This window comes from Boleophthalmus pectinirostris, unplaced genomic scaffold (genome assembly GCF_026225935.1).
Source record: "Boleophthalmus pectinirostris isolate CB_2022bp ecotype Guang Dong unplaced genomic scaffold, ASM2622593v1 HiC_scaffold_22, whole genome shotgun sequence".
Taxonomy (NCBI): domain Eukaryota; kingdom Metazoa; phylum Chordata; class Actinopteri; order Gobiiformes; family Gobiidae; genus Boleophthalmus; species Boleophthalmus pectinirostris.
Window position 1 is genome coordinate 29184030 of NW_026571190.1, and position 18268 is coordinate 29202297.

The window sequence follows — 18268 nt, forward strand, 5'->3', positions numbered from 1 at the left end:
CTAATATTTGCAGTAGTTGTTGAAGTAGTACTACTAGAGAGCATTTATCTCAGACAGTGTGCCGGGGAAAAGTGTCTTGAGGTATTGCCAGGTTTGCCTTGGGGAAAAAAAAAAAAAAAACTACAGTAATGACTTGATTTACATATGCATTTAATTGAATATGTTTTGTGGTGCACTGTGTAACATTTCTGGTGGAGGGTCTGACAGCATCTCGTCTCCATAGAGATATTATTGCTTTGCCTGGAATGCTTCACAGGCATGATCTATCTCTGTGGAGAAGCAAGGCCCCTCACAGTAAGAATCTATGTTATTTATCTAGCAAAAATGCCTGTATTTGAATAAATGCATTATAGACAAGTTCCATACTTTATTGTGGAAAAATTCACTCAAATAGAAAAGTCACAGTGTACCTTTAAACAAACAAGTACATGATGTGCTATTTAAACGCATTTACATCAAGTACTTACTTTGTCTTCAGGAATACTTTTGTTTAACATAAAAAACATCACAAGTGACACCCACGAGTCACCGCCATCTTAACCTTCTTTAGGTAAAAGCACTTTACGCGAGATGCCAACTTAAGGATAACCTTCAAAGTCAAGAAACCTCATTTGTCCTTTTACAACAAAGTGTGTAGCGTACAGACTAATGCCACAGGAAGCAGAGGTTTAAGTTTACAGCCGCTGTCATTTCTCCTCTAACCTTGGTCAGAATGCACTTAAGTCATCATCTGCACTTCAACTCCAATTTCCTCATACCATCTCCCACCTCTATTTACCTCTGATTAAGAGAGCTCACCTCGTCTTTCGGCAAACTACCAGTGTGCCATCTGCTCCGCTGCAGATCAAACCTCTTTTCGCATCATCATAACAAAGGATAGGCATTCACAGAGGACATCAGCCAGCTCAGCAAACTCGCTAACTGTTCCTGGTGATGGAAGGAAATCGCACTCATTATAGCTTTTTCTATGTCTTTTTAAGATGGCCTTTCGGGCTTGATATGACAGGGGACGAACTGCATGCTCTTTTCTGTCCGTACTGTATATTTTGAGCTCATATTCAAAGTCTGTGTTTAATTCTAACATCTCTTAAACCTTTGCCTTTTATTTTATCATATTTTAAAGGTAAAAGCTGTGACCTTTAAGCCCAGAATACTGTTACTTCATCAAAAACATAACTGGAGTTGTTCACACATGTTTGAGTAACCCTTTTCCTATTACTCTGTCTAAATCTTTAAAGCTCAAAATGCTCTGTTCCACCTTATGATGTCATGTAGTGGTGGTTTTCAAGTTAACAGTTATCTTTTACCTTTAGTTCAAAAGCGATTGGCAATTCCAGGGCTGAAATGATCCAAATGATTCTAGTGAAGATGTATGGAGTTTAAAAACACAGTGGAGCATTTCCTGTATTACCACGCGAAGAAATACTCAACATAAATATTCACAACACCAGGTATGTCTGTGATGAGGTAACAACATTACAACATAGATCAATAAATAGCATAATATGGGACCTTGAAATTGTACTATTACTTTGTTTTATGTTGCAGTTCACCAAAGCACATTCCTAACAATAACAAGAAAACTTTTATTTTCTGATTCTGATGTTCTACTGACTGAATACAGAATCCTGTTTTTATTTTTTTGGGTAGAAAAAAAATCTGTGATTGTGAACAAGTACAATTCTCAAAAATGAAGGCTGACAAAATGACTGATTTTACAATGTATTCCACAAAAACAGACGACAAACTGGAAAGCATAAACTGATTTTTAGGTTCAATAACTGTCATGTAATTTAATGTAATTAACAGGCTTTTTAATGCATTTTGGACAAGAGCATTTGGTTAAAGGGCCAATATTATGCTATTTTCTAATCTGTTTCCTCATCAAAAACACACCTGCAGTTATGTTTTGTTTCATCCACACATGTTTAACACACAAACTCTGCATATTTATGCTGTGAACTCTACCAATCTGTACTGGACAAAAGGTAAAAAGGTAGCTGTAAACTTGGAAATGACCACTTAATCACATCATAAGGTGGAACAAAGCATTTTAGAGATGTAGAGAGCCTAAAAATAAAGAGTGAATGAAAATGTGTAAATGAAACAAAACATAACATAACTAGTATGTTTGTGATGAGGTAACAACATTATAACATGCCTTAAAACTCTGAAGAGTCCATTTCATGTATAATAGAACCTTTAAAAAAGTAATAACCTGATTCCAAAGAAAATTATATACGATATGTGTACTTTATTATATAAAAAATTGCAGTGTACTTATATTATTATACATTTTTGCCCAGTTTGCAGGGAAAAGTTCAAGAACAGCCATGTATGTTGCTCCTGCTCTGTCCCTATCCCTCTATAATGTCTACTCTACTCTACTATGTTATACTTCCAAGTGCACTTCCTTTTTAGTGATCTCTGATTTACTGCTATGACAAGTGGATGGCAGCACGAGGCGCTGTGTTATTACTCGCCACAAAACCCGGGCTAAATCCCATTTACAGCGGCCTCTGTGTAATAACAGCCCCGGCACACCCCACGTCTGCTAAATGGCACACTGACTTCGGCCATATATCAGTTTTTTAATCTCCCCACTACGCACTTAATGATCGACTTTAAAATTTGTCCCTTTTTTGGGGTAGGGTACGCGGAGATTCGTTTAAACACGGGGAGTTAGTAGGCAGAAAAGTGTCTACGAAGAAGAAAAAGGGGAAAAAAAAGAGAGGGAGAAAGAGAGAGAGAGAGACGAGCCATAACCACTTTCCCATTAGGCTATTGATTTTCTTCCCTCTCAAGGACACACTTCAATCGTAGCCTGCGTGTGCTAGTGAGAATGCTGCCTGTCAGGAATCTATGGCTCAGCTTTACACAGAAAGAGTTGTGTGCCTTGGCTGGCCCCGCATTCAGGCCCCGGCCATAAATCGGACTGGAGGCGCTCAATATGAAGGCACAGCGATGGCTAAATTGAGACAAGGTCAGAGGGCAGCTAGTTGTGATAAGCGTCTTGTGTTGTGAGGTGGCGGGCTGTCAGTGAGCACGGTCAAAGCCATGACGACTTAAAAAAAAAAGAAAAAAAGAAAAAAAAGAAAAAAGGATGCATGTAAAGTCAAGACCATAGCCTTAGTAGACTGCATAAAGAAGTGGACTACGGGAGTGTGATGGTGTGATGTCAGCCACAGCGTTCAAATGGTGGTTCAAATCCCGCTCTTGACATAAACATCAGTGGGTGAGCAGTCAGATCCACTGACTCACAGGTTGGCGGTGCAATTCCAGCTCCCACAGATGAATGCTGTTGTTGTATCCTTGGGCAAGACACTTAGCCCCCCCATGTCCCTTGCATATGCGTACACTGGTGTATGAATGTGTGTGTGAATGGGTGAAAATGTTTTTTTATAGGAACAAATTTGGTGTTGACTTCCATATTAGGAATAGAAATTAGTTTACAGACAAAACAGAGAAATAAAAATACAATTAAGGATCATGTAGAGCAGGTTAAAGGTCCAGAATTTTGGACATAGGACCTCATTTCCAAGTGAACCAGAGCGTTGGAGACGTGTGGAGACACTTTTAAAAAAAATATTCCATCCAGTCCTTGTATTTGCAGACATCACTGGTGCTAGGCTAGCACATGTCAATGGCCTTACCCACTCCACAAAACACCCAAAGTAAAACAATGGTTACGCCAGACTGTTGATGTAAATGTCTGTGTTGATAGAATTATGTTTGAAATAAAACTGACCCTGCATCACATGAATCGTTGCATGTTGACAGACTATTTTCTCAGCAGCAGTGGAATTTTACTTTGCAGGTAAGATAGGTGCTTGGTGATATCAGTCCGCCGCTGTCAAGCTTTCTATCAGGAAGTACAACTCGCTGCTGCTGCTGCTCAGACATAAATCCTTCAAATGCAAGGTTAGTTTTACTTCTAAAATTATTCTATTGACACAGACATTTACAAAGACAGTCTGCTGTAATAATACATTTGCTTCAGGTGTTTTGTGGAGTGGGTAAGACTGTTTTTAGTGGCAGGATAACTATGGCCATTGACATGCACTAGCCTAGCACCCGCGACCTCTCAAATACAAGGACTGAATAGAATATTTAATAAAGTGTCTCCACACATCTCCGACACTCTGGCTAACTAGGAAATGAGGACCTATGTACAAAAATTCCAGACTGTCCCTTTAATATAAACATTTTAAGACCAAAATGATGAGGCTCACAGCAGCATTTACAGAGAGGGGGTGACAATTTTTCAATGTAAAGTAAATCTGAGCTGGAGTCGATGAAGCTGGAAGCGCCCCTTGTTTACTTCCTATTTGGAACGTGGCGGCGAGCTATGTCCAGTTATATTTACAATCTTTGGTCAGGACAAGATAAGGATTGTACAAGTGAACGGGGAAATAGGATGACATCAATGAAGTGCGCTGGAAAACCCTACTCAAGTTGCTCATCGAAATCCTTAGCGAAGGTTATTGATTCCTTGGTAGACTCTAGTTAATTGGACTCAGTACCCTCAAAAAAAAAGTGTGTGGTCCTTTTTCCTTTGTTCAGCTACACTTAATCATTTTTCCCCCGGCTATAGATTTCTCCTTGACTGTGTTCAAATCTATAGGCATCAGGTCTGCGCTGTGCTGAGGGAGAGGAGGGGGTAGAGGAGGGGGAGACGGGGGGAGAGGAGGGGGCAGGCAAAAGTTCAGCGGGATCGATAAGTGCTTTATGGTCCAGATCAGATGTGCATGGTAGCTCTTAAAATCTCAAGTATGACCACTAAGAAGTCAAACAGGAAGACAACAGAAAGTACACACACATACACGCACGCGCACGCACACATGAGCTCTCTTCATCAAAAAGAAATACAGCCGAGCGTAAACTGTGCGACAGGGCGGCCATGTCCGAACCTTAACGTGTCACTTAGCAACCGGGATCAACGCTAAAGAACACTGGACATTTAAGGCTCTGCTACAACTCAAGACAACAGCACTGACTCTACGCGCAGAGTTACAAAAGCGTATACACCGTAATCGAGCTTTTATTGAAATACAACTTTTCTAGCACATTTTTCGAAGAACTTTCTCAGACATCTTTCCTATAAATACACAGAGGTAGTAAGGACAGCGCAGCAAATTGAACAATGGTGTTAATTTCTGTCTCTACATTTTACAGTGATAGTTAAACTTTTCATTAATTATAAACCCGGATATTAAAAAGTATGCACAGATTTCGTGGAAAGTTCTAGGAGTAGACTAAATGAGTGGTCTCTTGCGCAGCAGTTCATTTTTGTATCGGCTGTCATTTTATTACCAATATGGTGCTAATAAAAGTTAAGTTATGATGCTGTCAGGCCTGTTATAGCTATCTGCCTTAGCTATATGGGCGCAATATACTAAGTTGTCTCATATTTTATCTGAAATTTCTATTTGTCATTGGGCTAGCAGTGCAAATGGGCTTTTGTCCACTCAACTTCTAGGAGCTGCGATTCCCAGAACAGTACAAAATCTGGTTGAATATATTTAGCACTAAAACTCAGACAACCCACACGTGTAATCTTCTTTTGGCTTCGGCGTCGTACTTTCCATCTTTCTTTTGCCGTGGACAATCTGGCTCTCCACACAAGTTCAGAAGTGTGAACTTTGTACAGCATCCAAACTCAGAATAAAGTTGGTCCAAGCAAATCACAGAAACTACTTCTTACAGGTTAAAAGCAAAATCACACGGTGTAGTAACTAAAAGAAAGAACACTGTTATTTGAAGATATTTAATGAAGACTTATATTCAAATTGTAGTACTGCTGTAGTTATATAGTTATATTATTCTTATCTATTGACTCATTTGAAGAATGACACAAGTCTCAATGGATGTTTGAAGAATAATTTCAACTTTTTTATGCTTTTACCATTTCAAATAATTATCTCCCTCCTAAAATTTACTTAAATAGCAAAATGAACAATTTAACCACTTAAGTCAACACAAGTAAAAAAGACAAAAAAAAAAAGTACGCCTACTATTTTGTAGAACAGCACTTTTCAAAGATAAACACCAGAATTTGACACTACTTAAAAGCACAATTTTCAAAATACAAGTGCAGATTGTGGTTTCTCATTTTGAGCCATAATGATGTTAGCCAGAAGATAACTCATTAAAGGACATAGAAAAATAAGAGGCTCGATCAATTCGATGCTGCAACATCAACAGTTATCCATTTGTTGTTCTCGGTAATGCTGACATAATGTTTCTGGGTCTTGCTGACTCTAGAACAACCCTTACTCCATGGAGGCTCAATAGAACAGCTAGCAATTATGTAGTCTTAGCATGTGGCAAGGTTACACCCACGGGAGACTGACCCCCGTAGGTATATATGCACACAATTCTGTTGCAGTGCTTTATCAATTAATTAGCCCAAACGACTCTTAGCTAAACTTGGGTAGTACGTGTGAGCGTGCATTTAAGATCCCATATTACTGCCGCTGCTACTGTAGGCAGCCTCATTAAGACGGGGTTGAGACAGATGGCTGGGTAGAAGACATGTGATTCACCTAATGCTGTTTGCGAGTTATCAGGAGGCGGAGTGGGGGGTGGGGGTGGGGGGGGCTGATTGCGTGTCTCTCAATTATCCCTGCAGATGAAAGTACCCAGTGAAACAATGGATATACCGCTTGGCTAAATGGGCTCTAATGGGAGAGATGGATGGGAGGAGGGATGGAGGTAGAGAAAGACATTCTAGGAGGTTTTGTTCTTGTGTTGGACAGGTAATTGTAAAATTACTTTATTTCTTTCATCCTGTGTTTTCTGTTTTTCAGTCTTTGAAAAATGTTCCAGGCATAATTTGAAGCGCAAATGTTTTTTTCCCTGGAGAAAACAGAGAAGACAGTCTTTGTGTTTAGGATCAGTCTAATGTATTAACATAAAACCTATCAACAGCACCGCATTAGTATGAAAAGGCTCTCTGCATTCTGACAGCGTCCTCGGCAAGTTTCAACACGCAAGCTGGTAATGACATGTCTGCTGCCTACCTGCTTTAATTAAAAACAATGGGGACTATGACAGATCTCTATGTTATTGGAGAAGCTCAAGGAAAATCCATAAATCCTAAATGATGAGCTGAGTGAAGGGGTCTGGCCTTAGTTCATCCAATTGAAAAAACAAACAAACAAGCAAACAAACAAACAAACAAAAACTTTGCTAGATTCATTCAAAAAGACATAGCATTGACTTCTAAGATAATTTAACAATCTTCTATTTGTTTCCCCTTCTCATTTCCTACTCAGAGGTATATTTAGTGTGCTCCCTGCATGTTTGACTAATCTGCATTTACCTGCAATCAAGACGTCATTGCTCAGAAAATTCCTGCTTCCTGTCATAAATGCCCATTGTTATGTGATTACTTAAGTTTGGTTTTGAGTGGTGACACATACAGGTTCATAGGTGTCGGCAGCGTTGCTTAGCAATTTCGGCGCAAATTAAAAGGACCCACTGCTCTGGCGATCCATAGGTGGGATCATCGTCAGGGTCTGGCAGTGTAGTGCTCTTGTGATGACGTTTATAGTGACGTTTATGGTGACGTACGCAGTTTTCAACCCAAAGTCAGCAAACTTGTTTTAGATCAACACTGCGATTGAAAATGTCTAAAATATAAAAGGATCCTCGGGTGTCAAACATATATACAAAACAACAAATACAACAAATAACAAATATATCAGGTGAAAGCATAATAGGTCTTCCAGCTGTAATAAGGCAAAAAGTACTATTATTTAGTTACAATACCTTGATGTAGCAGAGCATGATCTCCAATCAAGAATATACTGCTCTATGAGGAGGGCTGTAGCAGAATATTGTGGGCCCTGCAGTAAATGTTCACAATGATAAATTTACATTACCTTTACCGCCCCCTCCCTTCCTCAGTCCAACACTTTTGCCTCTACAATGCCTTGCTACACAATTGATGTTCTCTATTTGCTAAAATTGGTGTGTGATGTCTCACTCTGCTCCTGTGCCAATGTCCTTCTGGACTTTTGTGTAGAGGAGAGTCTAAGAGGTATAACTCTAGTTCAGGCATCAGAACATAGTGGAATAAAATACTATGTGGTGAAATATACATGGGATCCCAGGATATTGCTTAAACTTGGATACCAAATTTCAAGTGTCACTCAGAGCGAAAATATTCATGAAAGCTTTGCACATATCATTCCAAGTCATATTTTTAAATCAAATTACCCACGCTGGTAGCAGTCTACGCAGTAAAGAAGAAATAGTGAAGTAGTGGCAGAAGCCAGAACAGGTGGTGTGTAGGTCTGTGCTGGAGCCAAGACACTGATTGAAACTGTGGGATACTAGGCATCCAGGCAATTAAGGTGTGTGTGTGTGTGTGCGTGCGTGTGTGTGCGTGTGTGCGTGAGTGACCAGACAGAGAGCTAATGGGCCAGTGTGTGTGTGTGTGTATGTGTGTGTGGGACAGGGTACTGGGATGGCTTGTCTAAATGCTGAAGATGACCAAGAGGTTTTACAAAAGAAACAAAAATACAGTGTGTTACAATTATTATGCATGAATTAGTTTTTTCCCTTTCCCATGTTCATTTGACACAGATTTTATGCCTGAAGGATCACTCTTCATGGAGCCAGGTTTCAAACTGGTTCAAAGACAACACTACTGTCATTTCATTAATTTCATTTTTATTATATTTGAGCAATTTGTTAGCACAGTGTAACACAAAGAAAAGAAGCTAATTTGTGCAGGAACTTCTACTATTGTGAGTTGGTAAGTAATTGTGCTGTCCCAGATTTTTACTGTGTTAAAAACATGGAAAAACAGAATTAGTTCATTTTAAACAGGTTGCGGTGGTCCAAAGTTATTCCTAACTTACCATAAGCATCCCTAAGATCCTAAACAGTCACCTTGATGAGTTTACTAGTGCTTTTCCCAACTCACAGAGACCAGCTTAGTTTTTATTCCTGTGACATTAAAACTAACAACACTATGCTATGGTGCACTTCCTAATTATCAGACAATAAAACACTTTCTAATTAGATGCACAGGGGCAAGACATACTTTGTTCAAATACATGGGAAAAAATCAGGTACAGGGCCATTCATTCAGTTTGCAATATGATGTCAAAGATTTCCCACTAAAACTGTGTGTAGGATTTACCGACCTGTTTCGGACAGGAGCTTGATAGATTCCAGCACCCTCTCGGTGTACACCCCAGGCTCGTAGTTCTCCATCTCAGCATTGATGATGTGGACCACTCGAGCGGCCCGTCCGCGGATGGCTCCGGCGGTCCTGTCCAGAGTGTCCACGTCCCCTTCCTGAAGAGCTATCACACACTTGTTGACGTCCTCCAGAATGTGGTTCTCTGGGGTGGAGAAGAAAGTGGGTCACTGAGGCAGGATCAAAACAAAGATTTCCATGGTATTCAATGACCTTCAGATCAAAGCAGGGTTAGTTTTAGATCATGCAAATCTTTATATTCACTGATGGTATTTTCCTCTGTAAACTATGAATACATTTACTTGCTTGTATGGCATACACAATACTGTTTACTCTAACACAAACTGGCTTTATTTTCAACAGTTTTCAGTTTTAAAGTATATAAAGTCAAATCTCAAACATGTATCAAATTATAAATTTCCAATCCATCCATTTTCGTCCGCTTATCTGGGGCCGGGGTCGGCGGGGACAGCAGTCTAAGCAGGGACTCCCAGGCTTCCTTCACCCCGGACACTTTCTCCAGCTCCTCTGGGGGGACCCCAAGGAGTTCCCAGGCCAGCCCAGAGACATAGTCCTTCCAGCATGTCCTGGGTCTTACCTGGGGCCTCCTCTTGGTGGGACATGCCCAGAACACCTCCCGAGGGAGGCGCCCAGGAGGCATCTGGAACAGATGCCCGAGCCACCTCAGCTGGCTCCTCTTGATGTGGAGGAGCAGTGACTCTATTCCAAGCTCCTCATGTGTGACTGAGCTCCTCACACTATCTCTAAGGTCAGCCACTCTGCGAATGAAACTCATTTCACCTGCTTGTATCTGCATTTTTGTCCTTTCGGTCATTACCCAAAGCTCATGACCATAGGTGAGGGTAGGAACATAGATTGACCGGTAAATCGAGAGAATTTAACCACTGGCTAGCTTGAGTTAGCACACTGAAAAACATTTTGGATTTGAAATACTGACTTTGGGAGTTCATTATTTAACATTTTTTTTGTTTTGTGAGACATTTTTATAAGCAAATGTATACTTCATATTTCTGGTTAGTTTTCTTGGAAATCAAAGTACCCACAGGAAAGTCATGGGAAGAACATGGAAGCACCTGGACACTACCCACTGAGAGATGATATAACAGTTAAGGCCACTAATCTATAAAACCAGTAAACCAATGCGTTCTGCACTACACAGTTCACTTAAGGCACATTCCTGTTGCTTATGCATCCTTTAAGTGTGTCAGTGTCCTTACCTGACACAGAAAGGAAGTCATCCACAGAGGTGATGTCGTCCACGGCCTCGGTCAGGATGCGCACCTGTTTCTCCCACTGGTCTTTGAACACGTCCATGTTGTCCTGGGCCACCTTGCTTTGTGGGCGCGCAGCCAGAGTGAGCGCTGCGTTGATCACCTAGCAGGGAGCAAGTGAGGAAGAGTCTGTTAGTGTAGAGATTAGCAGGCTATTTCCTTCAGTGAGAAACAAAAACAAGCTTAACAATGTCCTTTCTTGTTTACAGTTTTTCTAAAATCTGGATATTACTAAATTAATTAAGTAAATATGAAATAGAAAAATTACAAATTTTTTTAAGAAATTGTATAAGCTAGTTGACACAGAAGCACACAAAATATTAATACTCATAATACTTTTATCATAAATATGGTTAAGAATGCTAAGTGTTATGTTATATTTTAATTAAATTTTAAAGCTTTGTTTTTAATATAAGCATGTTAATCTACTTAATGTCTGCCTATCATATATAATTTGGGCTGGATATTTTATTTGCCATTAATAAAAACATTTTAAGCAGCCCAAAATAGTCTAATCTCGTGCACATTTTAGACAATTCCTTTCCGCTTCTCCATGTTTGATAGAGCTCAAGAAAGAGAACGTCCTTATCTTGCGGGATTTGCGGGTGGGAGCGGGAAAAAATATTGCAGATGAGGGCAGGAGCAGGAATGAAAATTACAATTCTTTGTGGGCACAGGTGGGAGCGGGACAAAATTCTGTTCCGTGCAGCCCTCTACAGTATATCAGTATAACATTATTCAAAATTAAAGGTGGTGGAAGGTCCATCACCTGCTTGTCTCCATGGAGATGTTATTGCTTTGTCTGGAATGTTCCACTGCAGAGGTTAAACCTATCTATCGCAAGGGAGACAACTATAGCCTACATTACAGGTCAGATCTGTGGAGAGACAACCCTATTCACAGAGAGAATTGTTGTATGTTTGAGCAATAAAAACACCTGTAATAAAAAAAAAAAAATCTATATCTATATCTATATATCTAATATATCTATATCTATATCTATATCTATATCTATATCTATATCTATATCTATATATATATATATATATATATATATATATATATATATATATATATATATATATATATATATATATATATATATAGATAGATAGATAGATGTGTTTAGACATAGATTTTATTGCTCCACAAGGGAAATTATTTGGACACAGTAACTCACGCAACGCAATATATTATAATGAAAGCCAGAGCAAGATAAATGGTAATAATCAATTCTAAATAATTAGCAAAAATAACAAGAGGCTGGTGTCAAATAAGGCATAATTAAATAAATGTCATACCATGGAACATTCCAAGCAAAGCAGTAACATCTCCATGGAGACAAGCAGGTGACGGACCCTCCACCAGAAAAGTTGCACAATGCACCTTTAACCAGTTAAAGACGTCTTATGTAATTAAAGAACATGTCTACTGGGATTATAAATATAACGCCTGTATTATTATTTGTACAAAAACAATCTCTTGACAGCTGAAAGTAAAGGTCTTAGTCTGAACAGTGGATAAAGAACAGTTTGTCTTAAAAGCGGAAAAAGAGTGGCACTTCAAGACGTCGGAAACAATGACAATAAGACAGCTCTGTTACAAGTGCTCCATTGATTCTGTGTGTCCTGCTGAGATGCTCGCTGAATTGTACTATACAGCCCCTCTTATTCCTATCACCATGACAGAAGGCACATGTACTTTGAACACTAGTCGCCTCTTCATTGTCGGAGCCTGCTCTTGATACTTAGCTTGTGTTAAGTAGCAGCCCTTAGTGAAACATACAAGAATAATCCTGATTTATGTTTAACTGACTGGAGCCAATGATACAGAGAAAGGGGGAAGTGCAGATCATCTCCTACTTCTTTTCCTTAATCTGTCCGTCCGCTGAGTATAGAGTGAGTGAGGCCTACCCTTAACCTCGGAAACAATGGATCGATTCAACCCTCCTCCATCACCTGCATCCTGGGAAACAGCACTACAACACATCCTCCTACACGATATTCACAGCTCACACCAACTCTTCTGCCAGACACTTTTTGTCTTTTCTATCTTTACTTTCAAAAAGTCCACTGAGATATTTGAGATGTGAGATGTGTTGATAATTGTGAAAGTAATAGTACAAGCATTTGTCTTCAAAGCTCACCTGTGGACATAGGCTGTCGATCTGGGTGGCAGCCATGCGGACGAGCTTCACACCTTCTTCATTGTTAGAGATGGAACAAGCCAAGTTAGCCACCTGCAAGAGACACAAGGCAAACGCTGTTAAATTGATTTATACAAATATTATTCATACAGAAAAGGGATTTATTGAGTTCTGATCATGTGTATAAGACAGCAAAGTGTTTGAAGCACACACTGGCAGTGAGTTGAACAAATGAACTCTGTGTTGTTGATACATACTACATCACAATGCCATCATAAATTATAATTTACTGCTATTTAACCTGTGACATTTTCTCCCAAGACAATTTTTGACAAGATGATTGATGAGATGCTGTTAACTGTAACACTGCGGTGTTGTGGAGCTGTAGTAAGATGCATACATGGTGTTTTCCTCCACAGTACGAGTGGCACGTTCTTCTTGGTACATACGGTTGGAGGTTATCAGATGCCAGTTTAGTTTTAAACTGCTGGGCTTTGCTCCATAAAGTATATGTATGTATGAATGAACAATATATCACTCATTAGACTGACATTTCCAACATGCCTATCACATATGGCTAGAGTAAAAGAAAGTGCAAAGAGGTGTACATTGTACATTCAAGATAGATTCCTGTGTACACAAACCCTCATTGGATTTGCACTCACCTCCAAACACTCGTTGGAGCCACACTTTGAAGGTTATCCTGTGTTATATGTCAGAGCATCTATCCACTGAACAAAAACAGGTATAATTCATTTGCACATGATTTCATCACGGCGCAGAGCATGATTCAGAGTTTATTAGTATAACTTCACTCCTCATCCAGCACAATCCAATGGGCCTATAAGTAAATCAGGCAGCGGCAGCCTGTGAAAGTGAACTACACAGACACATGCCTGTTGGCAGAGAGGTGCCACTCTGTATTAGCACTTGTAGTGCTCACATGTCACAGTTTGAAGCAAATGGAGCTAAATCAAATTTGTGTTGGAGGACTCTTGCTTAGAGCTTTGTCTCTTTGCTCATGACAGCAATGAGCACATTGATGGATTGCAGTCCTTTATGTGGAGCTGTGTGCCAGTGTTTAAAGCTGAGCGGATCAGACACAGTGTGATTGAGAGCCGCTGTTGCACATAAACCTGAGTGGCTGCATGCTGTTCACAAACATACCAAACATCATTTCTCCTGTGTCACAGCCGTCTGTACACTACACAGCATTCATACAGACCTTTATTATGTTGTGACACACTTGTAATTTTCCTCTTGTCTTTACAAAGTAAATCTCTGTAAGACTGCACTGTGATTTTGGGAAAATACTCCAAGTGAAGAAGAAGAATGCCAGCTTTTGAAACCATAACTTTATCCATTTCAATAAAAGGCCCTTCATGAAATGGGTTTTTGTTGGAGGGAGGTCTGGCAGACCGAACATTTACTGTTGTATTACAGAGTAATAAGCCTTACGTTGTAAACACATGCGTCTGAGCTAGGGACTTCACAGGAAAAACAAATGTGGCCATATTGGATAATGGACTCTTTATGTTGTTTGTGACGTCTCCAGGTAAAAGGAAAAAAGTAACAGCACAAGGTTTCCTATTGGAGCGTCTCTCCAATTAGAGCATAAAAGGCATATTTGACGAGCAGGGATGATTGCTGTTCTCTGGCTCTGCAAAAGCACATGTGAGGCCATGGGGCAGAGGGCTATAGAGTTGGACATGTGCCCGGCAGGCCCACTCCTCTCCCCAGCACAGAGCTGGGCCAGGGCCAGCCTGCTACGCCCAGCCAAAACTACTAATTGCAATTATCTAAGGAAGAGCTTTTCCTTTGAGGATCCTCTTTTTGCCTCCTAACGGGGAAGGAAAAACCAAGACAGAAACTCTGAGACTCCAGCAAGCAAGCCCAATGCTGATAGGGCCAAGGATGCAGGAGCAGAATACACAATTCAAAACAGTGTGTGTTTGTGCGGGGCTTTGTGCACGAGGCAGGGAGGGAGCGATATAGAGAGGTCCCTGCTGAGCGGCCATTCTTCATTTTAGTCTTGAACAAAGAACTATCGATTTTGTCCTTTAGCTCTGCCCTGGATACTCATTTCAATTCTAATTTGATGAACGTTTACACTGCAGATGAGCATTCTCACATACACTTTCTAAATCGCTTCAAATGAGGTAATGGAATAAGCACCTAATTGTGTCATTTTGTTGCGTTTGGGAGCTGAAATTGTTACCAAGGAGCATCAATGGTGGTAATAAATTACAATAACTTCTCAGCAGTTTCCCCTCCTCGCTGTTTAGGCCAGACTCCAGACTCCATACTCCATCTTGGACTGGAAGACGGAATTTCATCTACTTTATACCATCACAGATGACTTTATGCCACTGTGTAGGATGGCCTCATTCACTGTGGATGGTTAGAGCTCTTTTCAGCCTCTCTATTCTAATAGTGGTGTCCAGCAGCAAAGGGGCCACATAGTTCTAGTCAGTTCCTCACTCTGAGGAAGGGAGCTGGCCATGGTGCTGAATACAGCAGCTCTGCCCAAAAGGAGGCACAGGAACAGAGAAAGGACACAGGAGGGCAAGACCCAAATCAAACCAGAGCAAATTATATTTTACATAATGGTAACACAAGCATCCTGTCATTATCTGACACACACAACAGGCCACTGCTCAAACATGACTCACATAATACAGCTGGGCTTCACTTTTTAACAATCAATAGAAAGTATCTGTTATATTTTCTCTGATCATTAATTTCATTTTATTCATATTTCTATAATGGAATTTTCATTATAAATCTACATTTGTGTAAATAAGCTGAGTTTTGAAGAAGTCATCTGATTATATAAAGTTGGAGGCTAAATGAGTAATGAAGCTCAGGCCTTGACCTCGGGGACACAGATGAACTGAAGTCTGACACTTGATGTAAAATCACTTATACTTTACCATTCAGCTCCCTCCTTCATTTGTGTCAATTGGATAATAAGATTTCTTTTTTGGTGGATTTAGTTAATAACATTTGTGAATAATTAATTTGTGAATAATTAGTCTTGATACTACAAACACTACATGGAGCTCCATGCTTTTATTGACATTAACCACATCCTAATGATGTGTCTCCAGGTGATTTGCCTGCCCTGCTGTGGGCCTGCACAGGAGCCCACAGTAAATAAAGCAGTCTGTCGACATAGATGGAGCAGAACATGTAACAGGGGAATCCAGAATGCAGACTGTGAAACAATTACACAAGTGCTCTCTCAGGACTACGCCTATTTGTGTTAGCCACAAGCTGTCAGCTCCCTTTGGAGAAGCCTATATGTGCACCATAAGGAGCAGAGGTGACAGAGCAGGTTAGGAGCATGGCCAGCAGCAGGCCACATGTCACACTCACACTATGTGAGGTTCAGCCCCGCAGGGAATGAGCAACGTAAGGGTCGGCCTGCCCCACTGCCTTTGAGCCACGCCTCAGCAAATCAATGCCTATTACAGAGGAGCGACCACCAGAAGAGAGGCAGCATCAAAGCATGCTCCAGTCCCAGCCACACGCCACTGGGAACCGCATGGGTGACGGCACAGGAAAGAAAAGGCCTCTTGTTTGGAATCTTAGCTTGGTAGCATCAGTAAAGAAAATATACACCTTATTTAGCCTTTAGTTTAATGCGGATTTGTTTTAATTCCTAGATATTTAGACCTGACAAAAGGTGAAGAAAGATAGATAAGGACTGACACTTGACCAATCTTTCAAATTCCCTAATAAATGTTCACTAGTTCACAAGATGTCTTTAAAAGGACATATATTATGCTAAATCCACTTTTAGCTGTATAATTTAGTGAGACACTTCAGAACATGAATTTAAGGACTGGCACAAGAGGAGACATGTGAAAAAGGCCAAAGCAGCTTCTTGTGTTGCTGAGTTGCACTTTGTCTTAAATGGAGCAGGGCTTCACAGTCTTTCTGATTACTGATTGCTGTTTAATTACCCACGCTGCCACCTTCCTTGTGCCTGGCGATCTCGGCCTGCCTTCCAGATGAAGTGGACCTAAATTGCGAGTGACTCTAATGCACTTAGGAGTTCCCTCTACACTTCCTAACTCCAAATGGAAATGAGTTTAAGACAGTGTTTACTAAGTGACAAGTGCACTAATATATGGCAGAGTGAGATCCCAGGCTCGTCCACGCTGTGTCCCTAAAGACCCTCTGCTTTATATAGTACTTACACTTACTCCTAACGCACATGCAAGTGGACATGGCAGTCCAATTACTACATGCTGTCTGATTCTATAAAACACACAGTATGGCCAGATTTGAAAATGGAATGCACACTTTAAATATGATCTCTGCAGGTTATGGTCTCCAGTCATCCTATAATACAAAATTCATGTTCCTGTCTCTGCCCCAGGGCAGCTGTCATTTGTACAAAGACTGTCACCAGGAAAGGGATAATACTAGTGTAAAATGATTTCTAAAATATAAAATTGTATAATTATTTTTGGTTCACCCATAACCATCAATGTTAACAGGGGCAGTGGTGGTTCAAATTTAGTTATCATACAAAAATATATATAATTCATACATTGTCTGTAAAACTAAACAGTAAAATGATAATATTATATTCCTAGTTGAACACATGCTAAATATCTTTTCAAGTTCAGTTAGAATCATTTTCTCCATCCAAATTAGCCATTTTGAAATCACAGCACAGCTTTAATAATCTCCCTATAAGTCATTAAATGTAATTAACAAGTCATTAAACAATAATAAACTATTTTAAATTAGATTCCCTGTGGTGGAACATTTAGACAATTACCTTAAATAATTATTTAAAAGATCAGAAGCTTAAAGGTGCATAGCACAACTTTTGTGCTCGTCTTCATGGATATGTTATTGCTTTGGCTAGAATGTTCCACAGTAGAGATTAAATCTATCACAAGGGAGACAATTATAGGCTACATTACAGGTCAGATCTGCGGAGAGACAACCCTATTCACAGACAGAAACACTCATAATGAATACATGCTATACATGTGTCCAGGCAAAGCTAGAACAACTCCATGAAGAAAAGCAGGTGGTGGACCCTCCATCAGAAAAGTTACACAATGCACAAATGTTTAACTCATGGAGAAATCAAGGTGACTTCTAACCTCTGCACATCAGTTTGCACTCCAGATGTTTAATTAATGCACATTTGCGGTGGGTTTGAAGGTGTTAAACTGTCAGCCTCACGTTTAGATATGCACACACAAGCCCCTGGATAGCAACATCAAAGTTCACTGACCCGATTCTATTCAGTCGATGAACCCTTAAACAATGCAAAGCTTCTAGGTCGGACCTAACCACTGGAAACTGCTGGCCCGCTTTCACCCTTTGCTCACCATAGGAAAGAGCATGCGATGGCTAAAATGGTGTGACAAAAGGGCAAAGAACAGCAGCAGGAACCTATAATAATCTATAAAGACAATACAGTGTGATAGCGAGTAGCAATAATAGCATCGAACATTCTCGAATCCCTACAGTTTAAAATGGATCTGGAAAACACGTCAGAATTCTGTGGTAAAATAGGGTCTGTGCACAATATCGCCCGGAAGTCTCACTGTTAGCGTCACTATTTCCTGTCCAATTTGATCTCCA

General features: G+C 40.2%; 1 protein-coding gene across 1 annotated transcript in view; it reads right to left on the reverse strand.

The window, feature by feature from the left end:
* Positions 1-18268, reverse strand: part of ctnna2 (catenin (cadherin-associated protein), alpha 2) — a 303010-nt gene that overhangs the window by 59756 nt on the left and 224986 nt on the right. Inside the window, exons 10-12 of the mRNA XM_020930497.2 lie at positions 12653-12745; positions 10453-10609; positions 9159-9359 (exon numbers count right to left, since the gene is read on the reverse strand). Coding sequence (XP_020786156.1) covers positions 9159-9359; positions 10453-10609; positions 12653-12745 — 451 coding nt within the window. The remainder of the gene's footprint in view (positions 1-9158; positions 9360-10452; positions 10610-12652; positions 12746-18268) is intronic.